General features: G+C 43.6%; 1 protein-coding gene across 8 annotated transcripts in view; it reads left to right on the forward strand.

Moving 5' to 3' along the window:
• RBMS3 (RNA binding motif single stranded interacting protein 3) overlaps nt 1-20,802 on the forward strand; it is a gene marked incomplete at its 3' end in the record, with an annotated part of 697,589 nt that overhangs the window by 247,905 nt on the left and 428,882 nt on the right. For 4 of the 8 annotated variants that reach the window (XM_082754889.1, XM_082754890.1, XM_082754891.1 and 1 more), the window contains exon 1: nt 9,214-9,746. The exons of the other annotated variants lie outside the window; for them this stretch is intronic. In XM_082754889.1, the coding sequence (XP_082611015.1) occupies nt 9,672-9,746 (75 nt within the window). In that variant the 5' untranslated portion in view covers nt 9,214-9,671. Of the gene's footprint in view, nt 1-9,213; nt 9,747-20,802 lie in introns of those variants that run through there. 8 annotated transcript variants of the gene reach the window in all.

A 20,802-nucleotide genomic window follows, 5' to 3' on the forward strand; every position in this document is an offset into this window, starting at 1 on the left:
TCTTTGGCAATGACTGTTTTTATGTTTTTAAGCTGATATATTTTGCTGCCGTGGGATCCTGAAGAGACAAGTGTGTTGTTGTCAGGGGTGGGCAACTTGCACTTGTTAGGAGAAGGGAAGATGTGTATATTCATACCCAGCAGAAACTTCTGTAAATCCCTTTGTTGAAAGTCAGTCAGTAAGAGCTGGGATTGATTGATCTTCAGTTTATCAGACCTAATTCTTCCACACTTAATGAACTTAATATCCTCTCATTTCACTATGTTTTCAATTCCCTAACTCTGTCCCCAGCCCTGCTGGGGCACCTTGGCTGACATGAATTTAGATGTTTGTGACATACAGTGCTTTCTCCTCCAACCTGGCAGGATGGATTTCCAAGTTAAAAAGAATAGCTCAGTGATTTCTCCCCCCACAAGAACATCTTGGTTCTATATTCAAAGAACTGAGATGTAAGTGGGAGAAATATCAGTGGAACCTAAAACATCCGTGACTGAGGAATCAGGGCAACAAAAAAGGAAAGGAGAAAAGGTTAAGAAAAGGAAAGTACTTGTGCTGGCAAGATAGGGGTTAGGTGGGGACAGAAATGAAGAGGAGACAAAACGGATGAAGGATTACAGAGTAAAAGTGATTTGGGAGTAGGATGTTGGCAGAGGTGAATAGGGTAGAACAATAGGGAAGAGCGTTTGCTGAATGTGAATAGAAATCATTATAAAGTTTCCACCATCTCCTAATAAAAATACAGTAGCCTTGAGTCCCTGTGCTTTATTAAAAACTCCAGCTGGAATATATAAAAGAGGGCAGGCAAATTATTCTCAAAACAGATAACTGTAGGAGAATGTAGAGATTTGATGAGATTTTTTTGAAGGCAAAAGATATTCGATGAACAAGACTGAAGAAAAGATGCGCTGGGAAGAGGAGGAAGGCAAAGAAATAAATGGCGGAGGAAAGAAAAAGGGAAGAGTTGCGCTATAATTAGCATTTGTCTGTCTGCAGGAAATATATGATCTCTTACCCAAAGAATTTTTCTGGTACGGGAAAATGGCAGCCCTAACTCTGTTTTTGTTAGATGTCAGGTATCACCCTCACTTTTGTTCTGGAAAGTTGACAAGTATAGGATTGGGAGGTTAAACATTTATAGAGTGTGCTCTGTTTAGAATGGGCTTGGTGCTGTTTAATGGACAATGAGTTATACTGCAGCTGACAAAATACAGATTTCCTAAACCAAATATATTCTGTTCAATACATTTTCTTTGGTTATGATGGACAGTAATCTGGCGTGACATAAAGTTTGATTTTGCACGGCAGGTTGCATTGGTTCTGTGGTAAATGGAAGCTGTCTATTACAAAAAATGCCATTATTCCTACAGAAGAGTGAACTGATTTGAAAAACAGAGAATTGCTTCAAGTCTCCAGCTTATCTGCACGTAGAACTTTTCACCCAGCTCACAGCACTGTACTTCTCCATTTGCTGCGCATTTTCTCTGTATCTGGGTAGGGGATAATTTGAGAGCCGGAAATTCCCCCTCTGTTGGGAATTGTCACATGCAATCTTTTGATTCCATATTTAGTGGACACTTATAATTTCTCATGTAGTGTCACCAGGAAGCTTTACACGTTGATAAGAAGGCACTAGAGGTTCTAGTAAGTGTTTTCATGTGCTTGCACTACCCGATTGTGTTTAGGTGAGGAGGAGAAGAATAGCATTTGTTGTGTCCAAAGGTTATGGTTTCTCTTAACCTGCATTTTTTCTTTATTTATGAAATGCTTCGGACTGAACAGACTCTGAATTACAGAGTGGCTTAGTGGGACAAGCTAAAGTGCAAATTGCTTTTCCCAGTTGTGAACTACAATTAAAAACAAACAACCAAGGAACGCATTTCACTGGGGACCAATTTAAATACTGGTATTTTGTCTGCATAATTCTGAAACAATGCTTTCCTACATGTATCAAAAAAAAAAAAAAAAAAAAAAAAAAAAAGAATTTTTATGTATTTAAAAAAATGATACAGACTTTTTTTTTTAGACTTCATTTTTTTTTCCTTTTTCAGCATGACCAAATGGAGAAACTTTGATTGCAGATGGGTCAAAGCAGGACTTGTGTGAAAAAAAAAATTCAAACAAAAAATCAAAGTTTGAACTAAAAAGGTCATATTTTGAGATTTCATCACAACCAGAAAATTAGCAGTAGTGGTAATTGAAAAACAATATTTTTACAAACACTCTTGAATGAAGTTTTGGGCAAAATTGTAAGTGTATTGCTGTAATTGTACTGCATTTTAGAAGGGGGTCTATTACCAAATGAAATGGAAATTATTAGCCAAGGCTCCTTCAGGCCTTATTTACAGCCAGCATTAGATGAAGAGTTATTTAGTGGATAAAAAAGCCTGCCAGATATGAAAGAGACAAGAAGAAATGTGTCTTGGCATGCTAGGGAGGATAAGTATAGAGAAAGCTGAAAGTATTATATTTGATAGTGAAGGAATTTCGCCTGAGATGACCCTCTGTTCTTGCCTATTGTTAACTTTTTCCCATGCAAAAAAAAAAAAGCCCCAGCCCGTGAGAGTCATCTAGCACCAGCTGGCTGGCTGGTGTAAGAACAAGCAGTTTACGTACATTATTACAGATTTCTGATGATGTGCTGTTGTGGTGCCCTACCAAAATCGAGGTTCTCCCTTGCTGCTGTGAAACCCAGCAGATTGCTCTTGCTGCAGAGAGCTTCCAGTTGATGCTCTCGAGGCTGAGCAAGGCAGGAGGGAGATGGAGAAGTGGTTTGTTTGTCCAAGGTCACAGCCTAGGTCAGGGGCAGCACCAGCAAACAGGACCCAGACCTCTCAGCTTTCTGGCCTTACGTAAATAGGGCCACTTACTGGCGTAAGCCCGCATGAAGAGCTCTGCTGGTATAACTCCATCTGCCAAGGATGCTGGTACAGTCAGCTCAGTAAATTTTCCCATGCAGATGAGGCGCTGCTCCTGGGCTCCAAGAGCACCAGCCCGCTGCAAGAAGCCATTCTCCCAAGGAGTGCTGCTGGAAGTTTAGCGAGAGGAAGGAAAGAAAAACCAAAACAAAACAGCCCTCGCTTCAATTAGAGGAAAAGATAATTCCTTTCAAGTCGAGAGGCTCGACTCCTGCTGGCCTTTGTTCTTCAGCTTACCCTCGCTGTAATTTCAGAGAGCAATGTGAATAATGCTGGTTTGTTCTGTGATTACCCTCAGTTGGAGCACAAAATTAATATCTCACTAAGTAATTCAGTACATGATGGGTGAACATTTACTTAAACGTGCCCTAAAAAGCTAGGATTTTCCATGTTCAGTGGAACTCTCTCAGTGACAATTAATTGCCTGTGTTCTTATGTGTTTATGAGCCTCAGTAAACAGGCGGCATATTTACGTCTCCCCATTACCTTCAGAAATAAACTTCCTCAAGAAAAAAAGCTCACGTTTCCTGATTACAGTCTGATTTTAAGTAAACAGAGGGGTGGGGAAGGTGACTAGTAAGCAGGACTTTGGAGGGAGGAAGGTGGGAAGTGGAGAATTTCTCTCCCTGACATTATGCCACTTGTAATGCTGGTAGCATTAAGTTAATGTGCTGGACTAGCAAAATGACCTTGGTTAGTCCTGCTGCTGTCTGGGGGCATAAAAAGCTTGCCCTTTTTATCCTAACCGTATAGACTCAAGAACAGGCACAATATTTACTACCTCGTGATGTGGAGTTGCTATAGAAAATGCAACCTTTGAAAGGCCTAACCTCTGCAAAATCCCGGTGTTTTCTGAAAGCCTTGAATTATTGATGTGAATCTTGTTTGAGGGTGCAGCAGCAAGTCATTGCATCCCATATTGCTCTCCCATGTCCCCACACTGCATTTCCCTGCCATTGAGCCGCCTTCTGCCCTCATGAATCCCCTTCAGGACAGATGAAAGCACCAGTCCTTACCTGCAGGTTGTGTTTTCTACTGCCATCACGGTGTGGTGATGGGTGATAAGGATGGGAATCCACCATTTGTTGCGACAACTCGGGCTTCGCCACTGGTTGGCTTTGTCACTTCATCCTCTTTCACATCACAGAATGAATCAATGCTTGCAAAGCTTCTCAGGTGCATAAGAAGTAGACCATAGATAAAAGATAAAGGCAACATTATTTACTGTGGTTGTGTCTGTTAACATCTGCAGAAAGAGGACTTTAGCACATAAATTTGGGTTGTCTGTACAACTGGCTGCTGGTTTCATTTGCTTGTGCAGGCAAGAGATTGTATCAGATGGAAAATACAATTTGCTATCAGTGAATGTTCACTGTTGTTCACCTTTTTTCTTGAAATTTTCCACTCTGCCACTGTCTGAAGATGTCCTTTAGGATTGGGCCTTTAGAAGTCAATCAGTGGAAATACTGAACTATAGCATTAAGCAGAAGATGATGGGGTGAAAAATAATGAAACCTAATGATAGCTAGATGGCAAGCCTTTGCTGTTGTCCAATATCTTACCTGCCTGCAGCTCTGCCTCACCCTAGACCTCACGGTGCTGCCATGGTTTGTGCCGAAGACTGGAGGACAAACCTGTGTGGCTTCACGGAGGTGGGAGATATGCATGTGTGGGGAAAGTGTTGTGTTGTTGGTCTCTCGTGGGTCTTCCCTTCTTCCTTTCCTCCCCCTTACTGAAAAAAATGGCATGTAACATTCATGCCATACTACTGACAGAAGGCCTGGGTTGCTGAGGTAGGGAGGAGATGTGAACAGGGGGTCCTCCATCTGCACATTGAGGCAGGATGAGACCGGGACAGAGAATTGCTTCCACTACGTTAATCTTGGGGTCCTGCTTTCTGGAGCCACAGGTAGGGCTGAGGCATGGCACGTCAGAAAACGGTGGCATCCCCCACCTCAGAGAGAACTTGTCAATCCCATACACCTAATTCCCTAATTGTCTTGTTGCAATGCTAAGTCTTCTGTTTCTCGTTGTCTTTTTTCTGCCTTTTTTCTGTTGCATGCTTTAGTGATCCTGGTTGCACCAGAATATATTGCTTGATAGAAATTCACTTAGCTATCCTTAGGCAAATCAGCCCGATAAACTAACTAATAAATAGCAAGATCCTGTGTTCATCAATGTAGTTTTAAAGTATCTGGACTGAAGGAGCTGACAGATCTAGAAATAAAATCAGTATTCTTCTTGTAACCCATTGTAAACAAGCTGTCAGACATCACTATGGTCTCCTTTGAAACCAGCTTTAATGAGTAAATAGAGAGAATAAAAGCTGAGAGACAGTGTCAAAAATGTAAGCCTGAGATAATCATTGTTGGTATTTTTCCTTAACCTATTATATTGCTTTAGATGATGGCTGCTGCATTTCTGCTGCTGAATGAGAGACTTTTCCCTAGTCCTGATTTAGATGATTTTGCCTTAATTTGTCAAAGGTTAATTCTTCTAGAGTACACATTGCTGCTTTTCAAGAGCAAGGAGCTAGAAAATGCTTGAATTGCTTCATGAGTCAGCTCAATGTGAATTAAGAAGGTTTTCATAGAAAGCTAAAAAAAATTATTAAAAAAGGGAAAAAGAGCACATGTAGAGATGTATTTAGCAAATAAGAGCCCCTGAATTACATTCTTCTAGTAGGTGCCTGTGATTTTATTCTGAATCTCTTTTTGTGAATGAAGAAATCTGTGTTTTATGAAATGTAAAAATACATCCAAACATACATAATTTCTTTACCTCAGTTTATTCTCTCTCTCTCTTTTTTTTTTTTTTTTTTTTTTTTTTTTTTTTTTTTTTTTTTTTTTTTTCCCTGTCAGTTAACTCCACGTTGCTTATCCACAGCGCTGGTTGTTTCTGAGTTAATATCCTTTGGCATCTGCTTTTGAATAAATTTGGCTGTCTGGTTTCCAGCTGATTGGTTCCCATTTATTTCATTTGATTTCTAAATTTCCTGTCCAAGAGATTCCTGTTGCTCGCCTGTCTTGCAAAACTCCCTGCACGTCGGGTGACACCAGTGCAGCAACTCCTTTTCAGGTGCACTGGGTCCTGGCTTGCTCACTGAATTCCCACGAGTGCTCCAGGGTTGGGGTTGACAACGAGCATCCAATAGCAGGAAGGAAAGTTGTGAAGTTTGCTCGCTGGGACTGAACAGCTTGTCTTTTCTTTTGAGGAACATTTATACTTAACACTCAGTAGGCAAACTGGTATTTCAGTTTGCAAGTGGATTCGGTTATTCAAATGCACAGGCCAGAAAATGAAGGGGATTCTATTTAAACAGTGTGCTCCCAAGTCACAGATGATCTTTTTGATGTCTGTATTTTGCAAATGGAAATTTTCCATTTTCCAGCGCTAGCATTTGTTCAGAGGCTGTGTGCTATCTAAATCTGCTTTTGTGGCTGTTCATTTGCATTTCTGCTCTGCTATATTGCCTCCCGCCTTCTCCCCTTGGCCCCCTACTCTTTTATATTGGATTCCTATTTTTGCTGCCTCCACTCTATCTTGCATCTCTGAAGGCTAAAGCATGCCAAATGCTGTGCGGTCTCTGCTCTTGCTCAGCACCTTGGCAGGATTACAGGTGAAAAGGGAAACTCAAGCCATCAGCAAGCTGGGTGAGAGCTGGTGAATGGCAGATCTGAAGCTAGCCCTACCTGCCCAGGGAACAGCCCGGCTTCTCCCGCGCCTCCCGACATTTTCCTGGTAGGGAAAGCCGTTGGTGGTACCAGTCAGTGTACGCGATGGGGCACGTGTGGAAATCTCATATTTAAATTTTATGTCATGAGGTGAAATACTCAGAGCAGTCAGGTGAAACAGACAGAATGGCCCTTCCTGGTTGCAAAATACTGGCCACAGCAAACTGTGCACGTTCAAGGAGAGTTCTTGGTCAGAGTGCAAGTTTTTCTACTTCCTCAGTATCCTTTTTTATTTTACTCTGTACACATAGGTTCTTTCTTCCCCCAAATCTGGTTACATCTCCTTCTACAAACAAACCGCTTAGGAAGAAAAACCACGCTAATATCCTGAGGGAGAAGTGCGAAGGTGGGGGGAGAAGCACAGCAACTTAATTCTGGCAGCTGGAAGAACAACCTGAACGCTGTCAGGCTGAAAGCACAGCACACAGCCAAGCAGTCACTATTTGCTCCTGCAGATACAAACCTTCCAACAGCCTATTTCACCTTCGGAGAGGTGTGGGAAGAAAAAAGGGTGTAAGCAAGAGCATCACTCAAGTATCATGTAGTACGAGGCAAGGCGATGTATTTAAAGCTGCGTAGCAATAGAACCAGCTTAGGGCTGGGAGTGGGAAATGTCAGGCTGCTCCTCCAGTTTCTGTCTTTCTTCACCTCTGCTCCAAGCTTACATGGGACCCAGCACTCCTGAGCAGCCCAGGCTGTAGAACAGATAGAAAGTACTCAGTGTTTTGTCCAGTTGGGCCTTTTTGCTGAATCTCTATCTGTGAATTTGGAAGCTGAGGCAACAGTTGTATTTCAAGGTGCTCCGAGTTGAGCAAGGTCAACCATTAATGCTGGTGCAGTGGCTTGGGAACAGAGAATAGGTTCCCCAAAAGTTTCTCTCCCGAAACAGGTGCCACACACTTGTGTACATGTGGCACCTCATTGTTCCTACCATGTGGGCAGGTACCCAAGTGTCAATAATTAATGCTGCCTGGTCGTGAAACGGCAGAATGCATGCAGGCAGTATTTTGTATGTGTGTATTGCGTCCTGTGCTGCCTGTTTCCTTCAGCTGCTTTCCTCTGCTCTCCAGCTAGCTGGTGATGGGGCAGTTAGAGGAACCTAGAACAAATATCCCTGCTTACACGAACAGCAAACTGCCAGCGTAAAGCGTGATATTCCCATGTTCCTGTCATGTTCAAGCACGTGCCCACAAACCAAAACACAGCTGGCAAGTTTAATTTTAGCTCTACCAGCCTTGAGAAGTGTCCCTTTAAAGAAATTCTTTTTATAATTCTTTTTTTTTTTTTTTGAAGTAATTTGGTTGATAATACAGCAGCTGACAATCCTACTGCAATACTATTGATGATTTAAATAAAAACAAAAAGAAGCTGCCACCCCATATTCCCCACCGTGAATTTAGAAATAGGCAAAGCCACTGTAGAAAGGCCCAGGAATCTGATGACGTGTTAAAGGATTTTTTTTTTTTTTCATAAAAGAAGGAGAAATGCTGGGACTTGTGTACAAGAGGAAACATTTTGTTATTCACACACTTTCTTCTGGTGATTTAGTCATGTTGCACGATGTGTTCTCCCTTTGAGTCCTTCAGGGGGTGGATGTTGGGAGGCCCTGTGCAGACACCGATCCATGCCATGGGGACGCGTGCAGGTGTGAGGTCCCGCAGGTGGGCAAGGTGCGGGTACGATGCCTGGCCCCTCACCTGGCTGAGGTGGGGTGTGTTGGAGTGGGATTTGCTGCTATGGCCTTGGGAGCTGAGCCTTGATCGCTTGGTTTTGGGGGCATTGGGACCAGTGTGTAACTTTTGTGGCAACTGTGTAACTGGTGTGGTGGTGTCCGGCCGAAAGCACCCTAAGTCACGCCGGGCGAGTTTCCTCTTTACCCTCTTCCTCCATTTTGTTCCAACTTTAAATAAACCCAGCCTTATATAAGCGCTCGAACAAAGTATGTATTTAATATGTCTGGCCCCGGGTCGTCCCCCAGCCGCTCGGGGAAGCGCTGCACGGAGGAGTTGAGGCGGGCTAGGAGGGGGTCACCCCGCCTTGCCCTGCTCAGCCTCACACCCCCCGCCGCCTCAGTACATCCAAAAATCGCCGTCGGAGCATTTTGCACCCGCACCGCTCGGGCTCCCCCCAACTCCCAGCGCAGCCTCTGGGCGCTCCCAGCCCCGCGGGGTACGAGGGGGGGAAAGGGGGCGGTGGGGCTCGGCCGGGCCGGGCCGGGGGCGGCGGCGGCGGCAGCGGGCGGGGGCGCGGGGGCGGCCGCGGGGCCTGCGCCGGCCTCCCGGGGGAGCGGCGCGCCGAGGTCCCTCCCACCGGCGGCGCGGCGCGGAGGGGGTTTGAATGAAAGACAGGACGAGCCCCGAGCACCATGTCACTCCGTGAGGGAGGCAGCGGCAACTAGGCTGGGGAAGGCTCTTCCCTCCCTCCCTTCCCCCCCCCTTTTTTTTTCTTTTTTTTTTTTTCCTATTTTTTTTTCAATTTTTAATTTTTTTTTTCCTCTTTATTTTTTTTTCCCTTTTTTTTTTTTTTTTTTTTTTTTTTGAAGGGGGGTGGGTGGGGAGCGAGAGGGGAGGGCTCGAGAGCGGGGCGAGGACGAGGTAGAGCGAGCGAGGAGGAGGAGGAGGAGGAGGAGGAGAAGAAGAAGAGCAAGGAAGGAAGCAAGCAAGCAAGCAGCGGGCTGGAGTTGCGCTGCCTCCCCGGCTCCGCTCGCAGGACGCTCCCCGGCCGGGCAGCGGGCACCGCCGGAGGCACGCTGCTGCCGCTGCCAGCGGGGGGGCAGCCGGGCAGGGGGCTGCCACCCACCTCCTCCCACCCTCGCAGCCAGCCACCCAGCCCTCGATGTGCGCGCCTGTGCGTTTTTGGCTGCGCTGGAAGTAGCGCGCGGTAGACGGCGAGGAAGTCTCGGCAGCCTCCTCCTCCGTCGCCCGCGCTGTCAGGAATAGCGGCGTGAGAGGGAAGAAAAAGGCCCTGGGGCACTACACCCTGCCAACGAGTTCCCTGCACCAGCCAGAAGGACTCCAGCTACATGGGCAAACGCCTGGACCAGCAGCCAATGTACCCCCAGTACACCTACTACTACCCCCACTATCTCCAAACCAAGGTAGGGCGCGGGTCCCGCCGGGCACTCGGCGGGCGATGGGGAGCGAGCGGTGCAAATGGCAGGGGCTGCTGGCTGGGCTTGCTGCCTTTCCCTCGTTTCTTGGGCTTGGGTGTCACGCAGAGCCGAGCTGGTAGGCAGAGAACAGGCGGGAGAGAGGCAGGAAGGTTAGTGTCCGTGCTTTAATTTTATTTATTCGACCGGATTTGTTTCGAGGGCCGCTGGCGTCGGCCAATTCCTTTTATTGTTCTGGGAGAGCGCTCTGGTGAGCGCTATCGTAACGCCGGGCAGGTAGCGTGATTATTATGGCACAGGGTGAGGATTGCTCTGGACAGCATCAGGCAAGAAACGCTGCTTCGATGGCTCTTGCAACGATCCCTCCAGTTCACCCGGGGCTTGAAAGCGTTTTGCCCTTAGAAAAGGCGTCTGTGGAAACTCAAACTTTTAATCAGCTGAGCAGGAGATGCTGTGAAGGGCTGGGGAGGATGAGGAGCGAACGGGCTGTAAATCTGGCGGAGTTTCTGTCAGTGGGTTGCACTGCTTTTAATATTTCATTACACATTGAGGATGATACGGTTCTACTCTGTTGCATTTCAAAGGTCTAGAAATAGAGGGTAGCTACTTTTGGAGAGTGTACCCAAGCATGGGCTCTTCCTTTTCCTTCTTTCTTTTCTCCATAATTTTTAAAATGCTGGGAGACTGGAAAGCAGGCCTGCATCTTCGTCTTCCTCAGGGGCTGAGCAAAGTCGATGCTACCTGGCCATGAGTTGGTTAATTAAAGCTTTATTTTTCTCGTGCCGTTGTATAATAGTCTGCTCTCTGAAAAGATTTCCTTTGTAACTAAGGGACAGTAACAAAAGAAAACCCTAAAACGAAAGTTTGCAAACCCTGTTAGGACACGGTATAGAAAAAAATAATAATAAAAAAAATCCTGCTCTGGAGTGTAACCTCACAGACATGGATTAACAGTTTCAGTCAATAAAGTAGCATCTTTCTGAGGAAAAAAAATATAGCCAGGGTGCACACGCATGCATGTACCCCTGCGTACACGGACACACGTTGTGCTTCTGTGGCGAATTTAACACATGGGACGTTTGACGTGTGTGTCTGCGCGTGTGGGGTGCCCTGGGGAGGCTGGCTCGTGCAGACTTTTGGTTTGAAACACGTTGGTCTGGTCACGGCTCTGAAAGGCTAAGTTATATTTCCCCGTTAATAAAATTACTTTCCCGTTAACGTTTATAGCCAGACTGCTGCATGATATAAATTAACTAATTGTCAAAACTGAGAATCAGGCTGGGGTGAGTTGCGACGACACCAGAACCACTCAATGTGATTATAGCCTTGTAATTCCTAACAGGGTTACCTCTCATTTGTTCGCTGGGCTCTTTCTTTCAGCCTATTGTGCAGGCTTTTTGTATAAAATTTAAGATTTTTTAAATTTTATATTTTGTAGGGATTTGTATTGCTTTTTTTCCTCTTCCTTTCAAGGTCGATCCAAATTGCGTTTTACCTTTGTGACCATTTAGTGTGTATTGTTGCTGTTGCAGCAGCAGCCCGTCACTAGCCCTGACTGCAATATTGCCTATAGCTTTAACTGTTTGGGGGATTGGGGGACGCAGACTGATGCTATTCCTCAAAACCTGGCAAGCCAAGGACATGAAACAATTGATGGTGTTTTTTTGAAAGAACAATAGCCTCGAGTATTGGAGGAGAAATATTGGACATTCCATGCCTTTTACTCACGTAGCTTACATTTTGCCAGTCTCTCTTTCTTCTACTTTTTCCTTTTTTTTTTTTTTTTTTTTTTAAACTTTATAAATAAGCTTTTTAAGGAAATTAACCTTGCATTTGAGCTTAAAATAGTAACGATATTTTTTTTAAAGCATTAGGTTAAAAAAAAAGCCACGGTAAGGAAAAGCTAAATTAAATGCGCTTTTATAGCTGGTATATAAAATTATCAACCCGGTGAAAAGTCATGTGCACCTGTCTGTGCACACATGCGCTATTGCTGCAAGGACAGGTAACATTGCAAATCGGTGGTACAGTTTATATGACGTTAATTTTTCTTTTCTCCCTCGCTCCACAGTTAAGTGCATGGATAAAACCTAAATAATAAACACATACACGCATGCATACAGAGACATGCATATGAGTTTTTTCACTTCTATAGACTTTAAGAGTTTAGAGTAGTGCAGACAGGCAGCATCTGGATTTTGTTACCTTAAAGCTAGCCATCAGCTTCTGGGACATTTTAAAGCAGTTAGATCCATTGTGTGTCTAAAGCTAATATTCTGGTAATCAAATAACATTGTGGTGGAGAGCTGTATCTTTTATCATGCCTGTTGGAGCAACTCATGTTAATCAACCCCTGCATGACTCTGACTGTACTGTGAACTTCATCGTTTTTTTTCTAATTTCTCAAAACTGTCCTTTGTGCAGAACGTTGTAGGATTCAGCTCTTAGGAAAGAATGTGTTTTTATGTTCATAGACATGCATGCTGAGGGTGGTGGGGGGGGGGGGGGTTGCATTCATTTGTAATTAAGAAAGAAATTGTAGGCTTTCTTATGGCATTTGTCTACAGCTTGTGAAATGCCGAGTGGCTGCATGTTAAATGGGTGAAGTTTTGAAATGGGTGTACCCCACCGCATCTGGGTGAAGTGCTGCTTTTTGCTTTGCGTGTTTCATGAAGTTGTCTCGGTTGTTCTCAGGGAAGCACTGCCTCACTCTGCATCACGTCCTTCTCTTGGGGGAGCACGAAGCTGCGTAAGAGCTAAGTCTCCAATCTGCGTTCGTATCTTCTGACTTAGCTGGCACGTAGTTAGGCAGAAATGGTGTAAACGAATAGCTATATGGGTAATAGGATTATAAATAGGAAAAAATGGATTCCATATGTTTGGCTGATTGATTTAAGTTTTCAAAGTGTTTTGTGGCCTTTTGTGCAATGTGAAGCACGCACTCCTATTATTCAATTTACTTGTGCTCCTTAATTATCAGATGCCACCACTGAAGCTAGAACTTTAATTGCAGGTTTAGATAAACCCAATGTCATCCAAAACTGAGAATAATCAGGGGGGAAGGTCAGTCAGTTTTTAAGAGACAATTGCAAGGAATTCAATATGTCTCTTAAGGACAAGCATTGAGTTTGAGGAAAGACGCGACCTTATTTTTCTTGTTTTGGCATGACACTGTCTGACAACTGCAATTTGGAAGTGAAGTGTGTGAACTTCTCTGCTCCCAGGATCTGCCTAGAGTCTCATTCTTAGAGTGCTAGGAGTTTACTTCAAAACAAACATTTTTTTGTTACTCTTGTGAATCAAGGGTAGTCTTGTGCTCTTGAACCTATCTGAACCTATCTGATGAGAAGTTACAGCAGTTTTTTATTTTGCGCTGTTAAATAAATTTCCCTGTCTCCTTGCTGATGGCGTAACTACTCAAGCAACTGGTTTACAGCAGTATATTGTAAATTGTCATGTATAAAATGATAATGAGACGAAATTTCACATTGAGGTCTGCATTTATTTCTTTAGTTTCTTGCTTGCCAAAGCAAATTCTTGTCTCGTTCCCCTTTTGCACAATGGAAAAACAAAACCAAGCACCATTAAATTCCGTTTAATGATTTGAAAAGAAAAAAGATTTAACCTAAACTATCTGAGTATATTTGAAAGAGTCGCTTTAATTTAGTAGATGTTCTGCTTTATCTCTGTTCCCTGCAACTTACGATCAGACCTAGAGATGGGGTAAGTTTGCTCAGTAGCTGTATGCAGAAAAAACCTGAATCGTTCCGGTGGGAAGGAGAAGGTATCACAGTTACCTGCAGACAGGAATTTTGTTTTGTGATCTCTGTACCTGCATTTGGGGTAAAAATAAGCCAGTTTAGCAGCTGTTTCCGTGCAGTTTGCTTTCATGCATTCTCTGGATGTTTCTTATTTGTTAGTCACGGCTTGGGTTTGGTGGTTTGACTCTCAGGGTTTTGACCCTGCTCCCCAGCGAGGAGGCCGAAATACCCCAAGCAGGGAGGCAGCGCTGGCTGTACCTGCAGTGCGCCTTAATCCCTCTGTGCCCGATGCACACATGAATGCATGCAAAAGCCAGAAGTGCAATTTCCCAATGCTTATGTGAGTAAAATCCTGTCTCTCTGGATGTGAGAAACATGTGGACCAGCCCCCAGGCAAGAGGACCTTAATGAACGTGGCTGTGAAGCGACAGATACTTGCCCCACCTGAGGAGACAACAACGGGGAAACTCAAACAGGTGTACCCAGAAGTGTTTAAACTGCAAAAAGTCTCTCTATGGGTGCGTGTTTGGGTGTGTGCATTTGGATGAAGCCCTTTGTTTTGTTTCGCTTCCTCTTTTCCTTTTTTAGGGCATTCTCTGGCAGGAAGGAATCAGGGACCTCTTTCAGCTGCACGCCACCAGCACGCCTCCCTTCTCGTGCCACCAGCCGCTTTTAGAAAGCGTATTTTTGGAATCGGCGCGGAGCTCTCGCCTCTCTTCACCTTGTACCTACCCACCCCACGCTCTCTTGTCACTCACGTTTCTGTTTAGCGAGTTTACCGCATTCCCTGCTTTTGGCCATCTGGCCCTGCAGAAGGCCTCGAAGGAAGCGTTCCAGCTACGGAGATGCCTGACAGGGCTTCTCTGGCTGGTGGTGCTCAGACTGTGCCTGGTGCCTGGTGTGAAGCCGGGGTCAGGTGTAAGGAGTAATTCATCAACCACACACTGATTTCAGGCTGCATTTCCAACCATCTGCAGCTTGGACTGCCGCCAGAGCTCAAAAGTCTAGCTGGAGCCCATGTGATAGTGCCAAAAGTGAAGGCAAACACTTGCAAATAGAGAAGTGCATTTCGAGGAATGAAGTTTGTTCTCACTGAGCCCTCGTTTGATTCAGTATGTGGCGGCGTGTTTTAAATGCCTCAGAGAGCTGCCTTAAAGTTGCAAGAAATTTGTTTAAATGGCATTTAAAAACATGTGAGCCCGGTTGTAATTTTGGCAGTAACATTAACATCTACCTCTAGTATTTTTGCCGCTTGCTTTAAACAGTAAGAAAGGTAAAAGCAATGGTCCTCTGAAAAACTCAAAAATATATGAACTCGGTCATTTTCCATTACTGCTTGCTGTCTATCCTTATGTGCCTGAATAAATACACGCTTGTTGCTGTAAGGGACACCATGATACATATTGAAACAACATTGAATTGCTTAGTTGATGTCCCTTTCAAGTGCTGTCTCAATGTAAGTTTGCTAAATTCAAAAAAAAAAAAAAAAGATAAAAGTGGGAAAGGAAAGGTCAAATTTTTAGTCTTTTAAACATTCATATTTTACTGTATGCTGTGGGGAATTATTTTGGAAGCATATCTATTAATTCCTTAAGGAAAGATGGAAGTTGCAAGCATTTGGCAGATTAGGCTACCGAGGTGTTACTGTGGCAAATGCTGTGTGTTAATAGTTATAAATTGTAATCGCTGATACAAGGCAACCTTCTGAATTACTGATTTGGTTTTTAACGTATTGTGGGCTTTCAAAGTTATCACGATGGTATGTTTGTACTTTAATGCAAGTATCTTTGTAAAAAATGATCAGAGTGTTAGTTCGTATATTTCCATGAATTAAAAAGTAGATAAGGAAAGACTTGTTCCAAGCAGGATGTCTGAGTTCATTTCAGGTCTTGCTGTAAGTAGCCTGGATAGCGTTCTCTCTGCGTATAATTTCAAGCAGGGTTTTTTAATTATTATTTTTTCTGGTGTGGGGGAAGTGGGTTTGTCACTATCTATACTCTGGGCAGGGACTTTGAGTTCACTTGCAAACAAGCCCGTTCCGGAGTGTCCAGGAAGAGAAGCAGATTTTTTTTTTTTTTTTTTTTTAAAAAAAAAGAAGAGTGGGCTGTTTTTATTATTTTGTTTCTTTTTTTTTTTTTCTTGAAGAAAAGTCTTTTAATGTTAGAATTTTATGTAGAGAAAAATGGTTGATGTGTCTCCAGAACTTGCTTCCAGTGCTGCATTAAAATTGTGTTTTGTAACAGTCTCATCAGCTACAGCTGTATGTGATTAAATAGTGTAATATCAAAAGCATGTGTGAATAAGAGCTTTTATGATATAGTTGTTCCATACCAAAGACTGCAGATGGGCAGAGAAGGGAGACCGAGAACAGTGATTTACTCAAATATTGTCACAGCGTATGTTGTGAGTGTTTGCATAGTGGTGTTTCGCAATTTCTTTCCCACTCCTGTGGGCAATGCTGAGTGTTGGAAGGAAGTTTAGAAGTAAACATTTTTACATGGAGAGCTACTCTCACTGTGCTGAGTTCAGCCTGAGAGTTGCGTGTACTCATGCGGAATGACATACCAATATTTTATATAGCTGATTAACAATAATATTATTGAATAGAAATTATAGCAACAGGGATCTGTTCTGCTTCCCTTGAAAAATCAATGAAAGAGCTTCAGTTGTCTTCAGTAACACAGAATCAGGCCCACAAAGCACATACTGTTCTCCAGGGCAAAACGAGGACAGATGAACAACATACATTATTATTTTATTTTTTTTTTTAAATAAATGAGAATTGTCAAAAACATTCTAAATTGTACAAATGGGTGAGGACATACCTCATGGGATGTTTTAACAGCATTTTGGGCTTTCGGAGGCTACATCTCTTATTTAATGCCTTTTATTCTGATTTATACTTTTACAGCATCTTTTTTTTTTTTTTTGTCCTGCTTATTCTCCGTCTTTCTGTCTGTGTCTCTCTCTGCCACAGTTGAGATATGATTTATATGTAGTGGAAGTCTAATTGAGTCATATGAGATGTCTTGCATAGAGCCTGGTGCCTGTAATGAAGATTAGCAATTTCTGTGAGAGAGTAAGCATGGTTAATCCTCAAGAAGTAAAGGACAGAGCAGGGATTTTGCTTTTATTTGTGTAGTTATTAAGATAAAAATACTGTGTAGCTTCCTTGAAACTTGAAACAGTTTTCTCTGTAGGTATTTCCTGACAACACAGGGTTTCTAAATGGAGAAGTGAAGCAAAGGTTACTTGCCATATCTCTAGTCCTAAATTGAAGGCTCCTGTTGGATTCCTTAGCCACACTGTCTTTTTGATTATGTTGGTTTACAGCAAACGCTAATCTCTTCTCCTAGAAGTTTTTATTAGCTGAGAGTATTTTTTTTTTTTTTTTTTAGGCCTGACACTGTCAAGTGAGAAAGAGAGATTTTTTTCATACTTTTGGATGGAAGAACCTTTTTTTCCATTTTTTCTTGTCTTGCTTGTTTGTATCTCATTTTCTTGTAACAGTGATGGGAATGAAGTCCCTGCCAATGTATTCTCTGTCAAATCAATTTCAGTATTACACATAACAATTTATCTTTTTTCTTTTTTTTTTTTTCTTTTTTTTTTTTTTTTTTAAAAAAAAAGGTTTAATTTCTGGTAAATTTATGCAGATTAAATTGTTTGGACAGATTTTCTATAAGGGTTCCTCTGCTAATTGTATTGACTTCATTCAGATGCAAATGAATGAAATAAACCACCTGATCTGTATAGATCATAGCAGAAGCCAGAAGACGCATACGACTGCATGTTGATGATGTAAAGCTCTCTGATATTTTGTTCCTTGTTGGTGTCTCCCTGACACGTTTTTATGGATGGTGCCATGTGGTAGATGGTGATTTATAGGCTGTCATGTAGTGGAAGTGATGTCACTCCTATGCGATTCGAAGCTATCCAAGAAGAGAAGTTGTCGAACAGATTTGTACACACACACAGAGCGTATAAATCAAATAGTAGTTTGTTCTTATTTTGTGAGTTTGCATTAACAGATTAAATCCTTGAGCTGTGCTTAACCACTCCGTTTCACCGCAGGGTGCGGGAGAGAAGAGTGGGACAGGCCAACGTGGTGCTGCCTTATTTCACCGGCTGCTCGCCTGGCTCCGGGCCCACTCCCTTCCCCACGCCCTTTCACAGCCCTTCCTCCCCTCGCTATATTTAGAGGCTGGCCAGGCCGAGCTGTTCCAAGTTCAGTCCCGATGCTGCTGCTGCACGGGAGCCCAACTTTTCCACAGCGGCGGCGGGGCCGGCTGGGCTGTGCATCCCGCTTAACTCGCGAGAAGTGCTCTGGTTATCTGAAACAAAACACAATGTGATCGAGTTGCTGTCCTGGGTGAGAAGCTGGGAACCTCTGGCTCAGGGTTTCTGAAGGGGAAGAGGTGGATTGAAGATAGGGGAGCAAGAGCAGAGAGGGCGGGCGGCTTCTTTGGATGCAGGGAGCTGGAAAAACCTTGAGGTGGTGCATCGGTGACCTGCCAGGTAGAGGGAGATTAGGGGACTTCAGATGGAGGTGTTTCACAAGAGGAGCAGACAAGGGAGCCTGGTGTTCTGCCACATCACGAAAGGGTTTGAAAGCTGGGTATCCATAGTTACAGCAGGAGAGTTAAAACACAGATTTCAGGGACTCACCTGGTGTAATGTCCTCCTTCTCTTTCAAGAAGAAAGTATCTGGCAGTTCTTAAAGCTGGAACGATGTGCCTGCATGAATTCCCTGGTGCTCGGAGAACTGCCTTTTTAAAGTTTGCTCTATTTTTCCCTCTTGTTCTAATTTTTCCGGCTGTGGAAAAAAAAAATGGCATTGCAATTCTTAGCCATATAAGGGACTTGTTAGTTTCTTTATGTGGTTGGGAATTGTTTCTCCTTTTGGTCTTCAAAGGCTGTTGCTGCCGAGTTTGCTTTAAAGGGAAGGAACTACTTCTTGGTTAGACAAAGGCTCTGGTCCTTATTTCATCTCTCTCGCATCTCTGACCTTTTATTTGGGGACACGCATATAAATAAATTCCACTCGTTGGTAACGTGCAAGTTGATGGATGCTCTTACGAAGGGAGAAGCATAATGGGAAATGCAGTCTTCATTTCTGTTCTCTCATTTTATAGTGATGAATTTGGTTGGGTGCCAGTTGGTAAGCACATGACCTTTTCCCTACATCTTTTGATTCATGGTGAGGGTGTCAGAGCTGCGTTAGAGATCTCTTGTTTCAGCTTTTAACCAACTATGAAATATTAAAAATGAATTAGGTCACTTGGAGCTCAGCTAATACGTCTGCGATTCAGGACGATGATTTCATATTAATGAAGCATAGCACGCCGCTTAAAATACAAAATTCAGGTTTTTGTCAACACACAAACAGCAGGGACGCATCACTTGTGAGTCAGAATATTTTATCTCGAAAGCCCTGTCTACTTAAGAAACAGCAAACAAGATATTCTGCAAAGACAGTGCTATCGGCAGCATTCGTTTCGTGTTCGTTCCAGAAAATCATATCTGCCTTTAAGCCTAATTAGAGCTAAGTTTTTCAGTGTATTTACTTTAAGATCAAAACTGCCGACAAGACTACTTTTCGTATCGGCTGAGATGTGTCTACACAGCTGTTGACGTTCTGCTTAGCTGATACACACAAACCAATAATCTCCCACGTGTAATTGAACTGTATAATATATACTTGCTTCATGTGCAAACGACACTTCTGAAATTGTTCAGTGAGAGGGAGACTGGCGACGAGATGAGCTGTGAACAAGACAATGAGTAAGGTAAAGAATAGGACAGGTAGCACTTCCAAGTCTCTGCCTGGTTTTGCATTCGTGAAAACTAGCTTTAATACCACTCTGTACCTGAAAGACATCAGAGAAAAGTCGGAAGCGCTGCAGTCCTTCAGATGTTTGACAAAGCATTCAGGCTGACTTGGTAAGCTGAAAGCTTCACCTAGGCTGTTTTAAGACAGCGTTTGCTGTGTCGAGGTAGGGCTGCGCTAAGTACTGTTAAACAATCCTTTGTGAAAACGAGCATAAAGTAGACATATTGCCGTGGCCTTTAGCAAAGCAGCTGAGAGCTTTCTGCCTGGGAGAGCACTCTCCTTGCAGGATTTTGTGTTGGTGTGCTTAGTATCCCTTTGAGGCTTTTGCCTCCTGAAGAAACACGGGGGTTGATCCAAGTAACCCCAGTAAAAGTGTTCTTTCCAGTGGTGCTTTTGCAGGGGGGTGCCAGCTGGTGGTTCAGGGTGGGCTAATAACGGGTCTGGGCGATGCACGGTGACTCCAGGGTGGCAGCAGGAGTGGTACCTGCTGATCCTACCTGCCTGCTGCTGCCTCATGACTAAGGGTGTGTGGTGTCTTCCTGAGTTTTGGGATTGCTGCTGTAGCTCCTGGCTGCTCAAACACCCCAGAGAAAGCTCCAGGCTGCTGCCCCGTCAGGACGCACTTGTTATCTGTGTGATTTAGCAGCCTCGCTGGCCGGTCCGCTTCTGCTTTATATCTCTGCCATTTTACAAAATCACTGTAATTGTATACAGTTGTCCCTGCGCAACGTGTAATTTCCTGTAGTTTGAAAAGCTTTCAGCATAAGATTGTCTAAACTTAATAGCATAAACATTAATTTAGTGCGTTAGATGGGTTATTGGGTGTTTTTAGCATGCATAAGTCTGGCAATAATTGTGCTGGACAGAAGAAATAAGTTTTGTTTCCTTTGCTCTCTGTGCTGCTTTTACTTAAATGGATCCCTGGTGGTGGTAATACTCAGTGTGTAGCAGTCATTTCAATTTTCCGAGAGTTGTATAAACATTAACTAATCTTCACAGCCCGTTCTGAGAGGTGCCTTAAACACCTTATTTGCTCACGTAATGGCTGCATGCAAATAATGGCCTCAACTTCCAGGAGCCTATACCAGATTACCAAGAGTTTTAGGGTAGACCTATTTAGTATCCGATGTCCCCTCTTTTCAGGCAGAATCCGGAGGAGATGAATGCTGTTGCTGTGTTATGAGCAAATATTGTGCGTGAGCGGTGTAATAGTGGAGGCAAAGCTGGGAAAACAGGAAAAACATTTGCAGAAGTGACATGTTAATCTCTGGTTATCCAGAAGTGCTGAGTGCCCACAGCTCTGACAGATGGAGTGCTCAAAACACTTGAAATCAGACCCAATATGACTCCCAGATGGGGCATCGAGCATTACAGAGCACTTTTTCAAAACCACTTACCTGAAGTGAGCGGCCGTGCCAGGCGGGCTGGATCTCCAGCACACCTGCGCCCT

Source organism: Aythya marila (assembly GCF_965140915.1).
Source record: "Aythya marila genome assembly, chromosome: 2".
Classification (NCBI taxonomy): domain Eukaryota; kingdom Metazoa; phylum Chordata; class Aves; order Anseriformes; family Anatidae; genus Aythya; species Aythya marila.